This window comes from Platalea leucorodia (assembly GCF_965183815.1).
Source record: "Platalea leucorodia genome assembly, chromosome: 20".
Taxonomy (NCBI): domain Eukaryota; kingdom Metazoa; phylum Chordata; class Aves; order Pelecaniformes; family Threskiornithidae; genus Platalea; species Platalea leucorodia.
In genome coordinates this window covers 2,451,802-2,470,221 of record NC_138842.1, presented here as the reverse complement: position 1 = coordinate 2,470,221, position 18,420 = coordinate 2,451,802, and the positions used below count along the sequence as shown (strand labels likewise).

General features: G+C 43.2%; 1 protein-coding gene across 1 annotated transcript in view; it reads right to left on the bottom strand.

The window, feature by feature from the left end:
* The window catches only part of BARX2 (BARX homeobox 2), a gene marked incomplete at both ends in the record, with an annotated part of 35,345 nt that extends 22,614 nt beyond the window's left edge, over nucleotides 1-12,731 (bottom strand). Inside the window, one exon of the mRNA XM_082330547.1 lies at nucleotides 12,545-12,731. Within this exon, the coding sequence (XP_082186673.1) occupies nucleotides 12,545-12,731 (187 nt within the window). The remainder of the gene's footprint in view (nucleotides 1-12,544) is intronic.
* Between the last annotated feature and the right edge of the window lie 5,689 nt (nucleotides 12,732-18,420).

The following is an 18,420-nucleotide window of genomic DNA, read 5'->3' as shown; positions in this document are numbered from 1 at the left end:
CATCCCGCACCTCCATCCACCACAAAGACGTTTCACAGAGCCCGAGCGACGTCACGTCCTTAGTCAGGACAAGGATCAGGCCCTATCTTTCATTCTAAACACAGCTGCTTACGAAGACAGAAAACAAACCAGACCAACTCCAAACCCTGCAGAAGTCCTTTCAGCGCTTGGCATTGACTGGGAGATCGTCTGTCTGTGGGGACGAATTTAGTTCACTCCGAGAGACAGGAATGACCCCAGTTAACAGCTATTCCCTGTTGCATACACAGCTCGCCATGTCCCAAGCTTCTGACAGATCTTCAGGGATGGCACTTCGGATGCGGTGCTAAAACCTCCTGAGACAGCCTTCCCCGACAGACAAATGCAAGCCAGAAAACCCTATACCTGCCAACTATGAGCTGCTCCAAACAGCAGGAGATGCCTTGGCCCTGCTGGAAAAGGGATGGTGAGGAGAAATTCTGAGCACAGAATGAAAAGGATCAATCCTGAATTTCTTAAAAAAAAAAATAAAAATACATGAATTGTCTTAAAGCAGGCTTGTGAATCACAATATAAAAGATAATATCCCTGATTTTCTGAAAACATCACCATATCTTATTAAACTTGAACGTATTTATAAATCCATCTTTTTACCACGTAGGTTATTTCTTTTTAAATAATATTTTGGATGCTGTACTTTGACAAAGATGAATATCCATCACCATTACCGTTTTGAGATTAGCTTATGCAAAAATTTCAGCAGTTTATGAGCTGATACTTCAACAAGTAAGCTCTCTAAATCCTGACAACTAGATGAAACACCAGCGGGATTTCTACAATCTCATTTCAGTCATCTTTGCTGTCTCTTCTCATGCGATCGCTAGCCAGCTAGTCTCTGACGGACAAAAATACATCTGCAGTATCAATTGCTGTGACATCTCTTCACAACAGACAGGTGCTATAGGGGTTAGGCACCCGTCTAAGAGCTCTCTGTCTCTCAGCCGCAGGAAAAGGGGTTTCATTAGACCCGCACAAATAAAATGCTATCAATCTGGGATTTCATGAATGCTTTTGTTTTAATGTAATTTAAGTGCTAAACTACCTTATAGTAATGTGCTTTTAAATGTTTACAGTTAAGGCATAATTGAATTTGACTTATTCTGGCCCTGATCCAACCACGATTTAATTGACTTCAGTGGGAGTTGGATTGGGCTCTAAGTAATTTTAACTAAAATAATCCATCAATTGTTTCTCACCCACTTCATCAAACTTCTTCCCGTCACTTATGATTGCTGTGTAATTTACTGCAACAAGGCGAAACCAACCCTTCTGACTTCTGGCACGGCTTCCTGTCCCTCAGCGGAGAATCTCACTACGATCCAGCAACCTAAACCAAATCTGCTTAAAGGAAAGCAAAGAGCACAACCAAGAGCAGACGGCAGAGATCCAAACTGCCTAGTACTGTCCTCTGCTGCTGCAGAAAACTTCAAATATCAGCTCCTCCACTCTTTAGTCACCACAGGAACAAAATGAACTGTTAGCAAAGCTGTCAAGAGGAGGCTGTGAACAAAACAGACAGAAGGGTGAAGCGAAATGTATTCACAAACTCACGCAAATGTTTTGTGGCCAAAAAACCCCCGTTTGCTTCAGACTTCTCATCGTTATATGGTATCAATGATTGCGTTACTCGTTTCTATTTCAGGGGGACTTTTTGTATTTTTCCCCTTTGAGCCACATGAATAAATGCAAGCCAGAGCGCTAGGCTCTCCTAAAGACGTATATCATTACGCAGTTATATGTACACGATACGTACAGCGTGCAGGTGGATACTTCCCATGAGAAAGTACCACCACTGCTAATTTTGCTTCAAAGATGACAGGTTAATCTGTCATAGAGTACCCTATTTAAGTAACCACAAACATCACACATGTTTCTCTGTCTTGTAAAAGAAAGAGAGATGCTTTTATTAAGGCTTCAAGCCATCTCTGCTTACACAACAGTGTTTTGTTTTTTAATGTATAAACGTAGGCAGCTGTACACTAGATGTGGCAATAAGTACCTGTACACTCAAAGCTACAGGGACCTGTTCTTGCTTCAACATTCGTTCTGAAAATATCTATTAAAATTTAATTCAGATGAAATCCAACCTCTGTAAGCTGAAATCCCAGGTAAGGGGGGGGGGGGGGGGGGCGCGCGGGTAGGGAAGAAAGAACTTGCATCATCAGGAAAACTAGCCATTACCTCTCCTGTAACTTTCAAGATAATCATTAATAGAAATATCCAAAGCCAAGTGTTTAAACTTGACTTTATGACTACATTGAAAACTCTTATTTTGAAGAAAATCAACAAAACGAGTAGCAAGATTATCTGAGTTGCAGGGCAAATACAAAAGCATCCAATTCAAATCCTTCTTTGCATGAGCAGTCCTGTTGAAGTTAGCCAACTAACTACATGAATAAAAACCACTGGCATGCTAAAGAATTTACAAGATAAGACCTGAATACGCACATCCAAACACATTTCAAGGTCACTGTAAGGTTGTTGCTCTGAATCTCAGCATATGTATTTGCAAATTTTATGTCATTACATTTTCAAAGGGAATTTTATTTTTGTTATATAGGAAGTTCTGGAAAACTGTTTTTCTCCTTCCTTCAAAACAAAGTGATTTTTTTTTTTTTTTTTAAACAGAAAAATGAAAAATCAAAGCAGAGATTTTGCCTGGGAGCTCTTAAGTGTGGCATTCTTTCAGGTTTTGTGTTTTAGATAGAGCTCAAATATTCTGGAAATAAATACTGCCAAAAGCATAGTTTTGTACAGGGAAAAGACTGTCTTTTCCCACTCATCATATATGCCAGGATATTCTTCTAGAAAATGTCTTGTTGTTTTTACTGGAATCCATTTCTTCTTAATAAACTATAGATATTTATGCTCTGCAAAAGTGCCAACTATAAAGACGTATGCACAGGCCAGTCAAAAAAAGGAAATTAACTGCAGGGTTTTCGTGTGGGTTTTTTTAAATAAGGAAGAGATTCTGGACTGCCTTTCCATGTGGCAGACTTCAGAGAGAGATTTACACAGACAACTAACGGCTGCTGACCCCAAGAACGCTCCCACCCTCATGAATTCTCATCAACTAGCTAGGAGCAGAATCAAACCTTTAGCATCCTCATGGCTCTACCATGCCTCACCCAGACCCCGCTGGACCTGTCCCCTCTGGAGGCCAGGATATGTTCGGAGGACAGGTAAGAAAGCAGCAAATAATATAACTTCATTTGTGACGCTGGGATGTGCTAACTGCAGTCAGAAGAGATTTGAATACCAGTGTGGGGGTCCATGTTTGGGAGGATGAAGGATTATTTTCGGAAAAGCAGTTCTTCACTTTTCCCTTTAGTTATTTAAACGGGTCTCGGCACCAAGTACCCAAACACCTGTCTGAAATATCGGCAACCGGTAACTTGGTGTTCTTCTGAGCTGTGTTCTGGCCAAGAGAAATGAGGGAGAAGATGCCAAGAATCAGTCAAAATGTAAAGTTACATGAGAGGAAGATGGAAAATATTAAGTATTTACTGTGTTAGCCAGGTCCTAACACCAAATCTCTCTATATTTTTAAAGATGTCATTAAAATGTAGGTTTGGAAATTTCACATCACTCAACAAGGGCTAGAAGCTTCTCGGCTAGATTCTCCCAGAGTGCTAGGAACACAAGAAATAATAGATAACCTGAGGGGAAGAAATCCATCTCCAGTATTTCCCTGGATGGTAATACTAATATCACCTCACGATTTATTGCCTACTTTGAAGCTCAGCTACTCTGAAACTCTCACATTCGTCTTACCCATGCAATCCATGGTGGGAGCGATCAGACACACCGTGGCACAGAAACTCTTCCCAGCAGAGCGAGAAACACGAGCAATGCAAAGAGGGGCCGCTTCCCTGCGTAAGTCAGCGTGAGCGGACACCGTCATGCCCAAAAGCAGGAGGCAGAACTCGGTCTGTCTCACCTGAGCGGTGCAACGCCGTGCTCCGCTCCCCACCGAGCAAAAGTGTACATAGGGCATCTACCGCCCGGCGCCCATTAGCTTGCTCTTGTGATCCTGTTCTGTTGTGGACTCTGTCTTGACTTAGACAAACACAGCTGAGATCACAAACCAGGTCCTAAACTTTCCAAGGAACTATTATTTCCGCACCAATGAAGCTCGTGTTAACGTGTTCTGGCTTCTGCAGTCCAGTTGGAGCAGTTCTTAAATAGAACTGACTGAAAACATTCGGTTGTAACTTCCTTTCATCAAGAAAAAAAGAGAAATAAAATTTTGCAATACAGAAGGTAACTCCACTGCTTTGCCAGATGTCTCATATAAACAAGTAAAGTGTTAGAAAGTCTCATTTCAGCCTTTAGAAGATATGTTTTCAATATTTTATTCCAGATCAAGTATTTTCTCTGACCGGATTCGCCCCTATACTTTTCAAACTTTTAACTCGCCAAAATAAATCTAAAACATTTTGTTTCACTCTGAAGGGAAAAGAACAAGTGATTATTATTTCTTCTATCTACCAACAAACCAAAATATCCAGTTTTCTGATTACTTCTAGTATTTCCGCTCTGATGCGACGGAATTTTGTACACGGTCTGCAAATGCAAAGCCCAGGTTTCCAGTTCCTCCAAGCAGGGCTGCACAGTCACCTCGAACTGGACAAGGTATCAAGGGAACGCACATAAGAAATAAATCATCAGAATCAAGCAATCAAGATCATCTGAGCAACAGTGAGCAAGAGCAGAGCCTCTCTCTAACCCAGTAAATGCCAGCAGTGGATTAAGAAACAACTCCAGCGAGCGTATTGAGCAAGTCATCTGCAGAGCTCAGTTCCTGACGTGAAGATCAATTCCAGATGATCAGCTCTGCCATCTCTCGCGTACAGTTGCACGTAAATCTTCCTTCCTCGCAGGCCTGCACTGAGGGCACGGAAATGACTTAAAAGTCAGAAAGGCAGAGATTTCTTTCAATCATCCAAACCTGCTTACAACACTCCTATCAGCATTAAATCCTTTCTGAAGGCGGATCAACGCTCTGATCAACACACGGCCAGGATTATGATACGGCGAGCTGTCCTTCACCATACTCTTAGCTGGAAAATAAATGTAATGCTCAACACAAGTAAACAGAAGAAAAAACAAAAAGTCTCCTTAGCTACTGCTCTGCTCTGTTCCCCGGAGCCTGGCGAGCTGACTGGGAGCTTCACACAACGCGTTGGCTCAAAACGGTCTCCTTTTTCCCCCGTGAAGATTCTCGCCCTCGCTCACACCCCACCAGTACTGAAGGCAGCAGTGCTGGGGGACATTTATTCTACTAGACAAGACCTTTTTCCTGCATTTTACAGCAGCAAGTTGAATAGAAGTAATAAAAATAATAATCGCAACAACTTGAGAGCTGTGGCCCTCGGTCTGTATTGCGCAGCCTCCGCGAGCAGTGTCCAAATCGAGGATACTTTTTACAGATCTACAGCATTTAAACCTAAACCAGTGTGTAGACAGATTTAAACTGCGCCTCAGTGCGAGCCGTGAGGCTTTAGAAAATACGGTGTAGGTGTCAATTTTCCCAGTGGAATCCCACATTCATTAATACCTCCTATTATAGCATTCCTCCACAATGCTTACTCATGCTTAACCACAACCACAATGCTGATTATTTTCCACAGCAGGTTTTATTGCAATCACTGGGGTGTTATTTTCTGTTTTGTTCCACGCAGTTTTACCTTTCATTTCTTTCTTCTACTCACTATTAACAGTACTGAGACACAGACAGCAAAATGCAGTCTTGATTCCAATTTTTTAAGTGCCCAGCATTGAAACTTCCTTAGAGCCAGATTTCCCTGCTCAGTCTAAGTGAGACCTGTTTTCAAATTCAGACTCTGATCCGGCTTTGCTTCTGAAATACCAGTTCTAATATTGGATGTAATCTGTCAGAGAAAATTGACAGATTCTTCTCTGAGTATATAGTTATTATTAGCCAGCCCATTATTATCCTTCATATGCCACTTTTTGGCATTTCTGAACTATGTTTTCTGCTAAAGATATCAAAACATGTAAAACCAAGGCAAACATCCTGAAAAACGCCAAGCTCTTTAAAATTAAGTTTTGTGCCCAGCCTTCAGCAGATGAATCCACTTTCCAAGTCTATAGCGTTTGTTCAGTTTACTTCGGCTGATAAACTGGTCTTCAGCGTGATTGCTACAGACAGGCTTTTTCTTGTGAGGCTAAAATGGACAGGGAGTTATTTGGCTGAGAGTTTTGAGAAAACTCAGACTTTCCTGAGGTTGCAGCTGAATAAATCACACACTATGGGAGGAGGGAGACAGTCCCAAGGGTGAATTCTGACTTTTCTAGGTTTTCAGAGGAGAGCTCTGAGACGTCAGCGTAAATGTGACTGCATCTTCTGGAATCTGTATGCAGTAACGTCATCTCTGACTTCTCTTACATTTATTAGGAATACTTGATAGCTTCCCTGATACTGGATCAGAGACACCTATAGGAGCAACACGTCGTATTTTTCAAGATGAATAGATTTCCTTTGTCATTTTGCCTTTACTTTTTGCTATTAAACTATAGAATTATACTGATCTTTGCAAGCTAAATCCAATAAATGTTGGCAGTTTTCAGAATATTTTTTTCTTCATACGTTTGCACAAATAATCAGAAAATATCCCAAACAGCATTGCAGCAATGTAGATTTCCAAACAGAGACACTTACAGCTTTGCAATTTAAGTTGGCACCTATCACTCTCTGCTGCCGTATAAACATATTCCTTTTGGCCTGCTTCCCTCAACAAATACATTTTGGGACACAGGTCTTTAATGGACCTCGTGAGTCATCGAGTCCCAGCTCCTGCCGTCGCAGGCACACGTTGAAGACATCTAGGTCTCCTGAGCACCCACTTCGCACACCACAAGACCAAAACTCCTCCCAACACCTGATAATAATGACTGGGATGCTGCAGCAAACCCTTGCATCTGCAGCGTCCTGGGGGATGGCAGTTCGACCCCAGCTGAAGATGCAGGGCTCACGGGAGGCTGGGCACACTCGGGTTCAAGTTAGCCTGGCAGAAGGTATACCCACAACTAAAAATTAGCTTTATTTAAACGGGATTAATCCAGCTGTTATGTTTCAGATAATGCGCTTTGAATGGATGGCATCTCATTTTTCCTCACGCTGGGACATACGCTACGTGGATTCCCTTTTCCTTTCCCACAGTGCCCTGCTTTCCCCCAGGAACTCCGTAACAGTATCCGTGCTATTTAAAGGGAAAAGGTTCAGCAAGTATTTGAGCAAAAGAAATGGCTTCCACCCCAATTTTAAATAATGTCCCAGAGCAAATTCAAACCTTGCCCATATCAAGGCCTTTTTGAACAGAATCACAAGGAATCTTGTTGTAAGGTCACACATAAAAACTGAGCTGTTTTAAGATGCAATAAATCTACTTTCTCACTGTGGTTTCCTAAAAAGGCTGACAAGACTGACCGAGGACCAGGAATATCAAAGCTCACGCTTTACTGCACAAGCAATGATTCCCCACCAGCCCCAGTGGTTGCAGGTATCGCTTAGTTTAATTCAGAAAATATCAAATATACTAGGAAAATGACAGCTCAAAAAAAAAAAAAAAAAAACCCGACTTCGGGAATAAGCAGTTCCCAGTTTCATCCTAAGATGAAACAACAGAAGACGGACAAAAGAACTGGAAAAGAAGAATTCAAGTCTTGAACAATTCTGTACTACCTACTTAGATTAAAAACCCGCTTGCACAAATACTGAACGAGGAGCCATTCTCCTCCTCCAAAAAAAACCAACTCAAAAATCCAAAATAATAATTTCAAGAAGCAAACAATAATTATTAGTGTTCTTTAAGGCAACCTGGTCCACAGACTAGCAAGCAGAGTAGTAAACTTTCAAAAAGATGTAAACAAGCTGAGAAAATTAAGGTTACGTCCACTTCCAGAAGTTGTGGCACTTTTAAATATACCCAGAGCGGTACAATCCCCTTTAACACAACTCCCCTTATAAAAGTGTAAATATTTGATATGAAAGTAGCTAATTCTCTCAGAAGACAAGTAAAACCACACCAATATAAGGCATCTTTGTACCTGTAAAGCTACGTTCACGCGAGGCATTGTTCTAGAATAGCTACTGTAGCAGAAAAGAGAGAAAGCAGCGCAGTCCTACCTGAGATACGTACCGGTTAAAAACCTTGGTGTAGAATGGAAATAAATTACTGATGCTCATTGGAATTGAAGTTATAAATCACTAAGATAATTTCAAATTTGAGGTATTTTGATGAGCTCCAGAACGGGTCTGGGTAGAAATGAATACATGGCATAGGTAACAAAGAATTTGCACTACGAACTTTGCTAAAATAAACTGAAAACTCATAAAAAGCTCCCTCTTGAAAGAGGCAACGCGATTCTTTTCAATTCAGCCATCTTAATTTAATTGGGATAGTTTAGAAAGGACACGCAAGCCCAATATTGTCCATTATCAATACACAATGTCATGAATTCCACTATCACCAGTGATAGCACACAACCTTGCCCCCCCACCCCGGCCATGCCCACCCTGGTGTTTATTTTTTCAGGCTATTTTTGTTACTTTGATAAATATGAAATATTTCCAGTTTGACCTCATAACATCATACACTGACAATGTCCTTTGATTCTTTACCATGCCCGTAACTACAAATATGGCATTTGGATTTTGCATGTATCGCTAAACTAAGATTTTAAAAAAATCCAGGAAACAAACCACAATCAGTAGAGACTCACCTACAAATATTTTTAAATGTAAAATTGAAAAATTATATAGTTTGAGAAGCGATTCCTACAGGACTCTGCTCAGTCAAAAAGCAACCTTCAGAAATCACTGTAGCAAACCAAACACAGTACACATTAACACTGTAATCATTACTTATACAAATTAATTAGATATGACATAATATGAAAAGCCAATAAAAATATAAATATCATGAAACAAAATAAATAATGTTTTCACTAAGTCATCACAATCCAAAAAGTCATAAATCAAACAGGTACTAACGACCATCTGAAAATATTTCTGTTTAAACTTTTTTTTTTTGTTGTTGTTATCATAATGGCTCTGAACCTGGGCATTTTGTTACAGATCCAGTACGAGTACAGTCTTGTTTATTTGGCTCAATAAATGCCACAATACATGTTCACGCACCAAATTTTAAGCTAATGATGGATCGTTTTCACAGGGAACTGCATTTTTCTTTCAAAGAAAAATTTTAGCTCAGGCTCGTTCCAAGCTCTTCGCAGTGGGAATCTCCCCAGGGAGATCGGCGAGCTTTGCATTAGACCTCCTGAACGCTCCTCACAACTAAAATGTCAGTCTTCGCCTCCACGACGCACAGGGAAAAGTCCCCAACGCTCCTGCCACCCCCATCCCCCTCTACTTAACCATTTTGTTTTGTCCCAATTCAGCTGCTCATGCTTAAATATTTAGTGTTTGATCACAGCCAAAGGAAAAAATATTTTCCATTGGGTTACCAATGTTTTTTTCTCTTCACTTAAGGATGTTGTTAAACACACATGCTGCACAACTACATCATCTTAACATCTTTCAGCTCCAAATAAATTATAAAGGCCTATCAGACTTCTCTGACTGCACCCAAGATGAAAGAACTATTAACTCTTTAGCCCATGAAAACGCCTACAAAATTTGACTCCCGACTCGAGAAAAAGCCGTGCTGCTGAAGAGAAGTTCAGCTGAAGTAACTAACCAGGCATTACTGTTTCAAATGCTCCCAAGTCCCAGCTATGACTGTACTGGCAAGGTAAATTTCTGCGATTTAGATTAAGATTAATTTCTTTTAGACCGCAGAGAGCCTGAGTGCTCACTCCCTTCCCAATTAACTCAAGAGACAAAAGAAACACAGGCAGTAAGTTAAATGCCATAGTGCTGTATTTCTGCAGTCTTTAGTCCCTAAGTGGTTTGGGGTTTTTTTCATTTATTTTCTTTTTTTCCAAACAGATTTGGGTTGGGTATTTTTTCAAATTCTTTCATATTTACTTATCTTTTGTGGTATTGTCCATTTCTTAGACAATGACAGAATTTCCTCTCCTTTACAATAAAAAAAAGAAAGTTCCCATTACCTAATACATATAGGACTTCAATTGTGCCTATAAACTTAAAAGGCTTACAGTTTGGAAGCGTGGACTTTTGTAGCAGTTTCTTTTATGGTTTTAATCCTGCAAGCAACTCTCTCCCCGCACTTCACTTCTCAAGCACCGCAACTCCATAAAGCTTACTCCATTAGAAGCAGATATTCACAATCCACCCTGACACAGGGACAGGCCAGAGCTTGGGCTAGAAACATAATCTTGAGGGCAAATTCATTAAAGATCCCGGCACAAAGAGAAATAAGGCTTTAGTTGAACAGTAACCACAAGAGTCATGCTAGCATCACTCGGAATCCACTGCTGAATCATTTGAGGATTATGAATGATTACTTAATGAATATATATTAGTCTTGCGAAGACAATGTTTGCTATGCTTGACACAGAACTACATATTAAAAAAAAAATCCTCTCTTTTTTTCCCATGGGGGTGGTGAGACTCAAAACAGCTGCTGGGAAGCGCCCCACCCATCAAAAATGCTAAGGATCCCTTAGCCTAAACGTGACATTCAAATCGTGTTTTTCGATGCTGAGTTAGTTGCACATGCTTCTGGACGCTGGTAAACATTCAGGTTAATATTCCTTTTGGGTGCTAAAGGAAGCTTGCTTTTCCAATGCTTCCTCTTCCCATACAGAAGGGGACAGAAATCTCTTTCCTCTTCCCGGCAGGCCGAGGTCTGTGGAAGTCGCGCCATTGACTCCGACGCGAGCAGAATTGGGCCCTCTCCGCCTAACTGCAAGCTGCTACACACTGAAACCATTTGGGACTTTCATGCCTATTTTTGCCAAGCACAGAATTTCACTGTCTACGCAGTAGCGAGGGATCAGCTCTGAAAAATTCCCTTGTCAGCAATATCTTGATTAACAACCAGATCTTCTTGTATAAAAATATGTCAGCGATTAGTTAGAGAAGGCAAGGAACGTCACGCACAAATCCATCCGAAGAAATAAATGTTCAATGAGGACCACGCTATTCATATAATCTCTTTCAAAAAGTTGGTCATCGTGGGTCTTAATTCTGATCCGGCCTCCTAATCACTTCTGGATCTTTAATTATTACTATTTTCAAAATAAATATTGAGGTTGGAGGAAGACTTGTGCTTGGATCAAGGGTTTACTCTGCTCACCAAACTCTTAGGTAACCTAACAGCAAGTTTTATTTTAGCAGAGCTCCACTAAGACGTGAAAAGTTCCTTCTTATTTATATTTAGCCAAGCATTAAAAACAAAACAAAACACCAAACCTAAGCCAAAGTGCAGGCCTTGAATTTTTAAATGCAACTTACTACAAATGCAAAATGAACATTCCCAGGAAAGAGAAAGATAGAATTTTATGACCTTGAAATACATATTATTTTACTGGGAATTAGTCCTTTACAAATATTTTTCAATAGTAAAGATTTTTTGAAGAACGTATTTTCAAGTTTCAGATTCATCACCTGATTCTCTTAAGACATTAGGTGTCACCGTTGGAAGCGTGGCCTTATGGGAAGAATATAAATGTGGCAAACTGCCTACTTCACCCAAAAAAAGAAGGATATTTTTCTTTTTTTAAATCTGGAATGCATTATAAAATTATATTTTTACTTTTAACATGGATTTTTAAAAGCTCACATTACACCAATCTGTTTGTGAAATTTAATCATGCCCACAGGCAAGACCCACTCACTCATTTTGTTGCATTAAAATCAGTAGTATCTTTCCAGGACAGAGATGCATTTGTATGTCTTTATTTGTGGTGTCTACGTCTGCAAAATCAACACCAATATTTTCACATCATCTCTGTTAGAAATAGCCTAAGTTGTTTCAAAGGAAGAGAGAATTTGGGGTAGAAAAAAATTGTGTCTCAATAGCAGTTCTTCTCCTTTTTCAAAGCTTCTATTAATTTCTTTGTACTCCCACAGAAGGCACTGAAAAAACCACCAATGGTTTCAACAAGCACAAGATCAAGGCCTCCTCATACTAGAGGACCCCTTAACTCCTTATCATTTGCATTGGTTATGTATTTGCGAACACCCCGAGGAAGACGGGGGCTGAACCCCACCGCTGCACGCCGAGATTAGCCATGTGGCCCTGAAGATTTATCAAATGACATCTCCCCCCTTCCCTGGAGAAGACGGGGAGCGGGAGCAAACGCAAACCCTTCCGTTGGGGATGGGGGCGCGAAAAGTCGGGTTCACGGCAGGGACGGGGTTTGGGGGAGCGGGACGCGCAGGAGGCTGCTCGCCCACCGAGGCGACGGGGGTTTGGCTCGCAAACGGTGCCCGTGCCCCCGCCCCGAGGCATCCTCCGAGCCCCTGCCACGGGGCTGCTTCGCTCCCCTCGCCCTCGGGAGAGCCCCGCCGGCTTGGCCCGCCGCCGGGCCGGGCAGGGAGCGGGCTTACCGGCGCAGGAGTGCAGCGGCTTCGGCCGGACCAGGAGAGACGGGCAGACGGAATAGAGGGAAAGTTTCTCGAAGTAATCGCAGGTCTCCTTGGAGAGGATCTCGTCGATCATGAAGGTCTTGTAGCGCCTCCTGCCTGCCTTGGGGCGGCCGGGCGCGGCGAGCCGCGGCTGGGGCTGGCAGTGCATGGCGGGGCCGCCCGCCGGCCCCGGGGCTGCGGGGCTGCGCCGCGCTGCCAGAGGCGCTGCCAGAGCCGCGGCCGGCCGCGCATGGGCCCCCGCCCGCTGCCTGCGCCGCTGCCTGCGCCCCGCCGCTCCGCTGCCCTGCGCCGGGGAGCGCCGGCTCCCCCGCTATATAAACCTGCCGATAAGCATCTCGCCGCGTCCTTTTTAGGAGGCTCCGGCTGTCAATCAGGGCGCCGCTGCTCCCCGGCGAGCACCATTGTTACCCTGCGCCGGGCGGGGAGGATCCCGCCCGTCCCCTCCCCTCCCCGCTCTCTATTTTAAGATACCGGGGTGTGTGTCTGCCTTTCTTCCTTTCTTTTTTTTTTTTTTTTTTGTGCCAAAACTGGAAAGGTTCCACATTGGGGCTGGATTTTTTTTTTTTTTCCCCTTCCTTTCTTCTTCTCCCCCCCCCCCCCCCCCCCGCCTGTAATTAGTTTAAAAAATTAAAAGTGCACATCCCGCAAATGCGGGCTGCCGGCGGGAGGGTGCCTCTTCCCGAGCCCCTACAGCTTTCTCCGATCGGCATCAAACCTATTCCCCAGCCGCAAAGTGCTGGAGAGCGGCAGGGGAAAAAAAAAAATTACTATTTATAGGTGCTTTGCTGAAGCAAACGCTGCCTTCTCCGGAGCAGCGTTACTCTGGCAGCCTGAGATGATTTACTGGCGGATCGCTGCTTATCGCAGCTGGATTTTTGCAAAGATGAGCTTTGAGCCCCTTCTGCTGAGGACAGACCCCTCATGGGGTGCCGAGGTTTCCCCGCTCGGCCAAAGCTGTTTTTCCTCGCAGGCTGAGCCCCGATTTTTATTTCTCTGCTGTGGGGCCTCTCTGCGGCGGCCCCCCTGATTTGCAGGGAGGGCTGCTCCCAAAGGGGGATTTTAGCCCGCTGAGAAATTACCCCGCGCCCCGTTGGGAACCGGTGCGGTTTAGCACGGGAATCACCGGGACACCTTCTCCGGGGAAGGGCGTATCAGGAGTCCTCCCGCTTCCAACCCGTTGCTGAGTGGTTTTCCAGAAACCGCAGCAGCTCGCAATTACTCATGGCCACAAACTTTAAACAGGTAAAGAGAGGCTCATTATGGAAATGTGCCCCCCCCCCCCCCCAAAAAAAAAATTATTCGCAGGCTTCACACAAGGATTTAAGTACAGTCTGCGAAACGTTGTCAGCTGCCGTTCAGTTTTCATGCTTTGGTGATCCAAATGGCAGCAAACTCTTATTTTCTATTAGAAAACTCAGTCTGCTTTTGCAGAAGGAAACAACTGCCTCAAACTCTCATAAACTATTTGAGCAACTTTTATTTTATTGATCTATATTTTTAAAAGCCCTCAAAAATCTATAAACTATCTTTAATCTCTTTTGTATAAGCACTATTTCTTTTTCAATTACAAGTATCATTCGGCTTTAAACTTCAGAGATACATTTGCCGATTTCGAGAGCCCTAAAACCAAAATAAAGATATTCGCGTTGTCCGCCCACTGTCAAAACCAGAAGGCAGACGCCAGGAAATATAATACTTTTGATATCGCCTTTGAACTTTTTTCTTAAAAACTCGTTACGTGGTTTTAAAAAACACAGCGCAGCAAATTATATCAAAACAAAGATAAAACAAAGCTTTTTGCTCATTGAGCCATTGGAACGGCATTCTCATCATTTAAAATAAATTGCTTGGAAATGGTTTTACTTCTTTTTATTTTGAGAAACTGAAGTGTTCTTACAAACAAGAATTTAACCAGAATGACAACAACCACTAAGGGGTTCAAGGACTTTTTTCCCCCTGATGATATAACTGGTTTTAAACTACTTAAACTGTTGCTAAACAAACTAAAAATATTTAAGGAGATTTGCTGACTTCATTATGAATGCAGCTCTATACTCACATCTTAATTCAGACATAAAACATTTTAGGAGCATACTTTCTTTGCTTCTTTTTCAGACTTTTTTTTCCCCACAAAAACAAAATAATTACCAGTAACATTAACTTAAGCAATTGCTGCTTGCTGATAATTATTGGAAAGAATATTTCTGAAGCAATCTCCTGAGCAAGCTACTGATTTAAATCCTGAAACGGCAGAAACCAGCAGCAAATGGCATTTTGCTCCACCGTGTTTCCTCGGTGTCTGGGCAGTAGCTGCAGCCCCCCTACCCCCACTCCAAATTCATTTTGCATTTACTGGCTTTGCAAAACCTAACAAGACGCAGCAGAGGAATGTTTCCTAAATTGAGAGCGCAACACAAGCGCTGGAAATCAGAGTCTTCCATGAGCCCTGCTAGATCCAGCCCAGAAATCAAGAGGGGAAGAAAACCGTCGGCTCACCTAACTCGCACACAACTGACCGCAAGACAAGAGTCTCCGCTTGTCTTTAAACGTTTCTTTCTCGCATCTGAAGGGCTGGATATCCAGAGATGTGGGGCTGGCGCCTCTGCCTCTGCTCTAGAAACACCGATGCCCTCACCAGAGCCCAGGGAGATGAGCTGGCAGGTGGGATTAGCACACCCCAGCATGTCTCTAGAAACTTTATTTTTTTATTAATGATTTTTTTTTTTTTTTTAAAGTGGCCAGAGCAATACGGTGGGTTATGTCGTATGAAACACACACTGGCTGTCAATCAAAAAGGGGGTGCTTTGGTCAGGAATAATCAGGGGTTTTGTTTCCAACATTAATGAAGTGGCTGGAATAGCAAACATCTGCCAAGGGGACTCAAACCGCGAGCAGCTGTTGGAGCCCCCAGTCCTCTTCCCATGTAGGACAGCCTTGCTGATAAGTACTTCTCCCTAAGGTTTCTCTAACGGTTGCGAAATGGGGCCGTACGGGAGGGTGGGAGGCAAAAGGCATGTTCGGGAAGGTTTGGAGAGCAGAAGACTTGGCGCAGTTTGCGTGCGTGAGCCCAGCACCTGCACTCCACAAATGGCAGCGTGACAGCAAGTTACCAGGATTTCTGCACAGGCCCTTTTCCAAGAGGGAAGGGGAATAATCCAAGGGACACGATCCTGCAATTCACCGACTGAAGCGATTTTTATGTATGAAACCCATATCAGAACTGAGGAGGAAAATAGCAGTGCTCTGAGCTTGTCAGTCAGCAACGGGCTGTTAATGATGAAGAGCAGGGAGTTCAGCCCTCCACCAGAGAACTGAAAGTAGATCCTCCAGGAGGGCAATCACGTTCAATCAGAAAAGAGATGGCAGGAGACCTTCTGAACTAGGGCTTCTGGAGACAATTTGTTTTAATTTGCAGACAATTTGTGCTCCCAGGCACTTCTCGTGCAGTACTGAAACCCCAGTGGTGCTGTGCGCCTCGGGAAAGTGATTAAGCACCTTAGGGTAGATTTGTTTAGTCCCAGCACAAACATTATCGTAAGATGGTGATTAAGGCCATAGGAATTAAGCTGCTGCTACGTTACTAAATTTGTTATTTAGGTAGCACCCAACTACCCGGCTCTGCTGAGGGAAGAGTTCGCTGGTTGTGATTACTTGCTTCTGTATTTGTACATTGCCTAGCACACTGGGATCATTTGCCTAAGGAGAGGAATTCTGTCTGATGGGTTTTCAGCTCACTAGTTTTCACATTCTAAGAAGAATTTAAAATGCAAAATACCTATTTTTTTTCCTGGCCATTCCATCAAAAAAAAAAGTGCCAAAGCCTTAAGGTGCATTGGTTCTTGTTCTGAATTCCTTTTTCCTTAACAAAAGGGCAAAGATACCTTTCGCAAGCCCCTGACATTACCATGTTTAATCGCTAGAAAAGTCTCTTTTCCAGTAAAATCCAACCACCTTTGAAAATAGCTTCATACAGACATAACCAATCCTGTTTAACACCACCACTCTGATCTTAAGTGTATGCCTTTTTCAGCATGATATTGGGCTTGATACCTGATCCAGAACAGAAAAATCAAATGTGTGGCTAAAAACAGGGAGGCACAATTTGGGCCAGTGTTTTGCTCAAGGGAAGCGTATCCAGAGGCTTTGTCCTCTCAGCATGAAAGGTCTCGGTGCATGAAAGTCCCTTTGAGTAAAAGATCTCAAGATCTCAGCATCTACCTCACATAAGTAAAGAGGGTTTCTAGTATCTGCCTGATGCCAGAGAAAACAGCATTGCCTAGGAAGCTTTTTTTTTTTTTAAAACCAGGAAAAGAGCGTAAAATCTCCCCACGCTTGCACACATAAGGTAAACCCAATGAGCCCCTTAGTCTTCTATGTTCCCCTGACAGAAATGCTTTCTGAGAGAGACAGACAGACACCTCTGAGCAGGGTGTCTCTGCCCCTATCTCCTGGAAGGCCTCTGTAAAAGCAGGATCCCATCATAGGGTAGAAAAGAAACTGAAGGGTTTGTTGACTCTGAAGTTTACCTTGGCCCCTTTGCAAATGGCAAGATGATACCACTGGGCAGCGAAGTGTGCAATGTAATAGAAATCGCAGAGCAGAGAGGTAATTGCACATGTTCACGCACTCCATTGGCTTCAGGAAGGCTGTTGCTTCCAGCTTATCTTTACAAGCAATTTTCACTCCCGGCCTAAGTGACTGCAGAATAGGACTGCTCCAAGTCCAGCGGTTTCATTGGAATTTTTTTTGCCAGCTCCCAAAGCTACGGAGTCTGTCTCAAATCCTCACAATTACATTACTTCCCCTGCCACCTTTAAATCTGTCTGCAGCCTCTTTGAGTGTCAGCAGACCTCACTCTGAGCCTGACTGATTCTCCTCCTGTTCCCCCTACCCCACTGTGATCCTGCAGCATTTGTGCAGTCCAAACCAGCCCTGGCTTCGCTAGCAGGTTTTGTCCTTTAATGGATGGACCTGGGCTTATGGCAGCAACACTACAAAGTAGCCCCCTTGACGTGGTCGCAGTAAGTCAAGGCTTGAGTTACTTCCTTCAATAAAATTATAGTGAAAGCTGAAGGGGACACCTTTGTTGCTCTGCCACAAGCCCTAAACCTAGTCTCCCTTGCTTAGAGCCAACTTTGAATCATCTAGAAATAGAGTACACTGGTACTTATCATGTGAGTGAAGCCAGTGACTAGTCCCCAAATTAGTTAAGATGCTCTACTTCAAAGTACTAGTACAGCTAATATTAATTGTTTTTATCAGTGCTGGTAGCAGGCTCAGAATGCACAAGCCAGAAAGAACTCATCACACGGATTGCAAAGTCCCTTAGAAAGGAGATACAGATGTGGCTTCAGATCCACGTGCAGAGAAACTGAGGCAGAGGCTCCCTCTGTTAACCCTCAGGACAGAAGCCAGACCTCACTCAACATCATGCATTCTCCAGGTGGACAGCATCATCTAAATCACAGTATTTTCCTCCCATGACCTCATGTTTTCTTTCCCCACAACGGCCCTGGGGGCTGCGAGACAGTGTCTTGCTATTTTTCCAGTTACCTCTTTGCAGGGACGCACAACACCTCAGCAGCTTCTCCTTTCCTAGGCTCTATTGCTACCAAAATCGAACCAGATCCTGCCATTGGTGGTGGCGGTGGTTGGAGCGGTTTCCATGAGCTCACCAGGGGCGTTGCCTTGCCACTATGCAGGGCAGCAAACATACCAAACCGGATAGAATAAATCATTATGAATCCTGAGACAGACTCACTGGCAGAACTGAAGGCATTTAGAGAGATATTTATGGGGTGGCTTTCATTTTCTGGGTGTTGTATAGATACCACGTA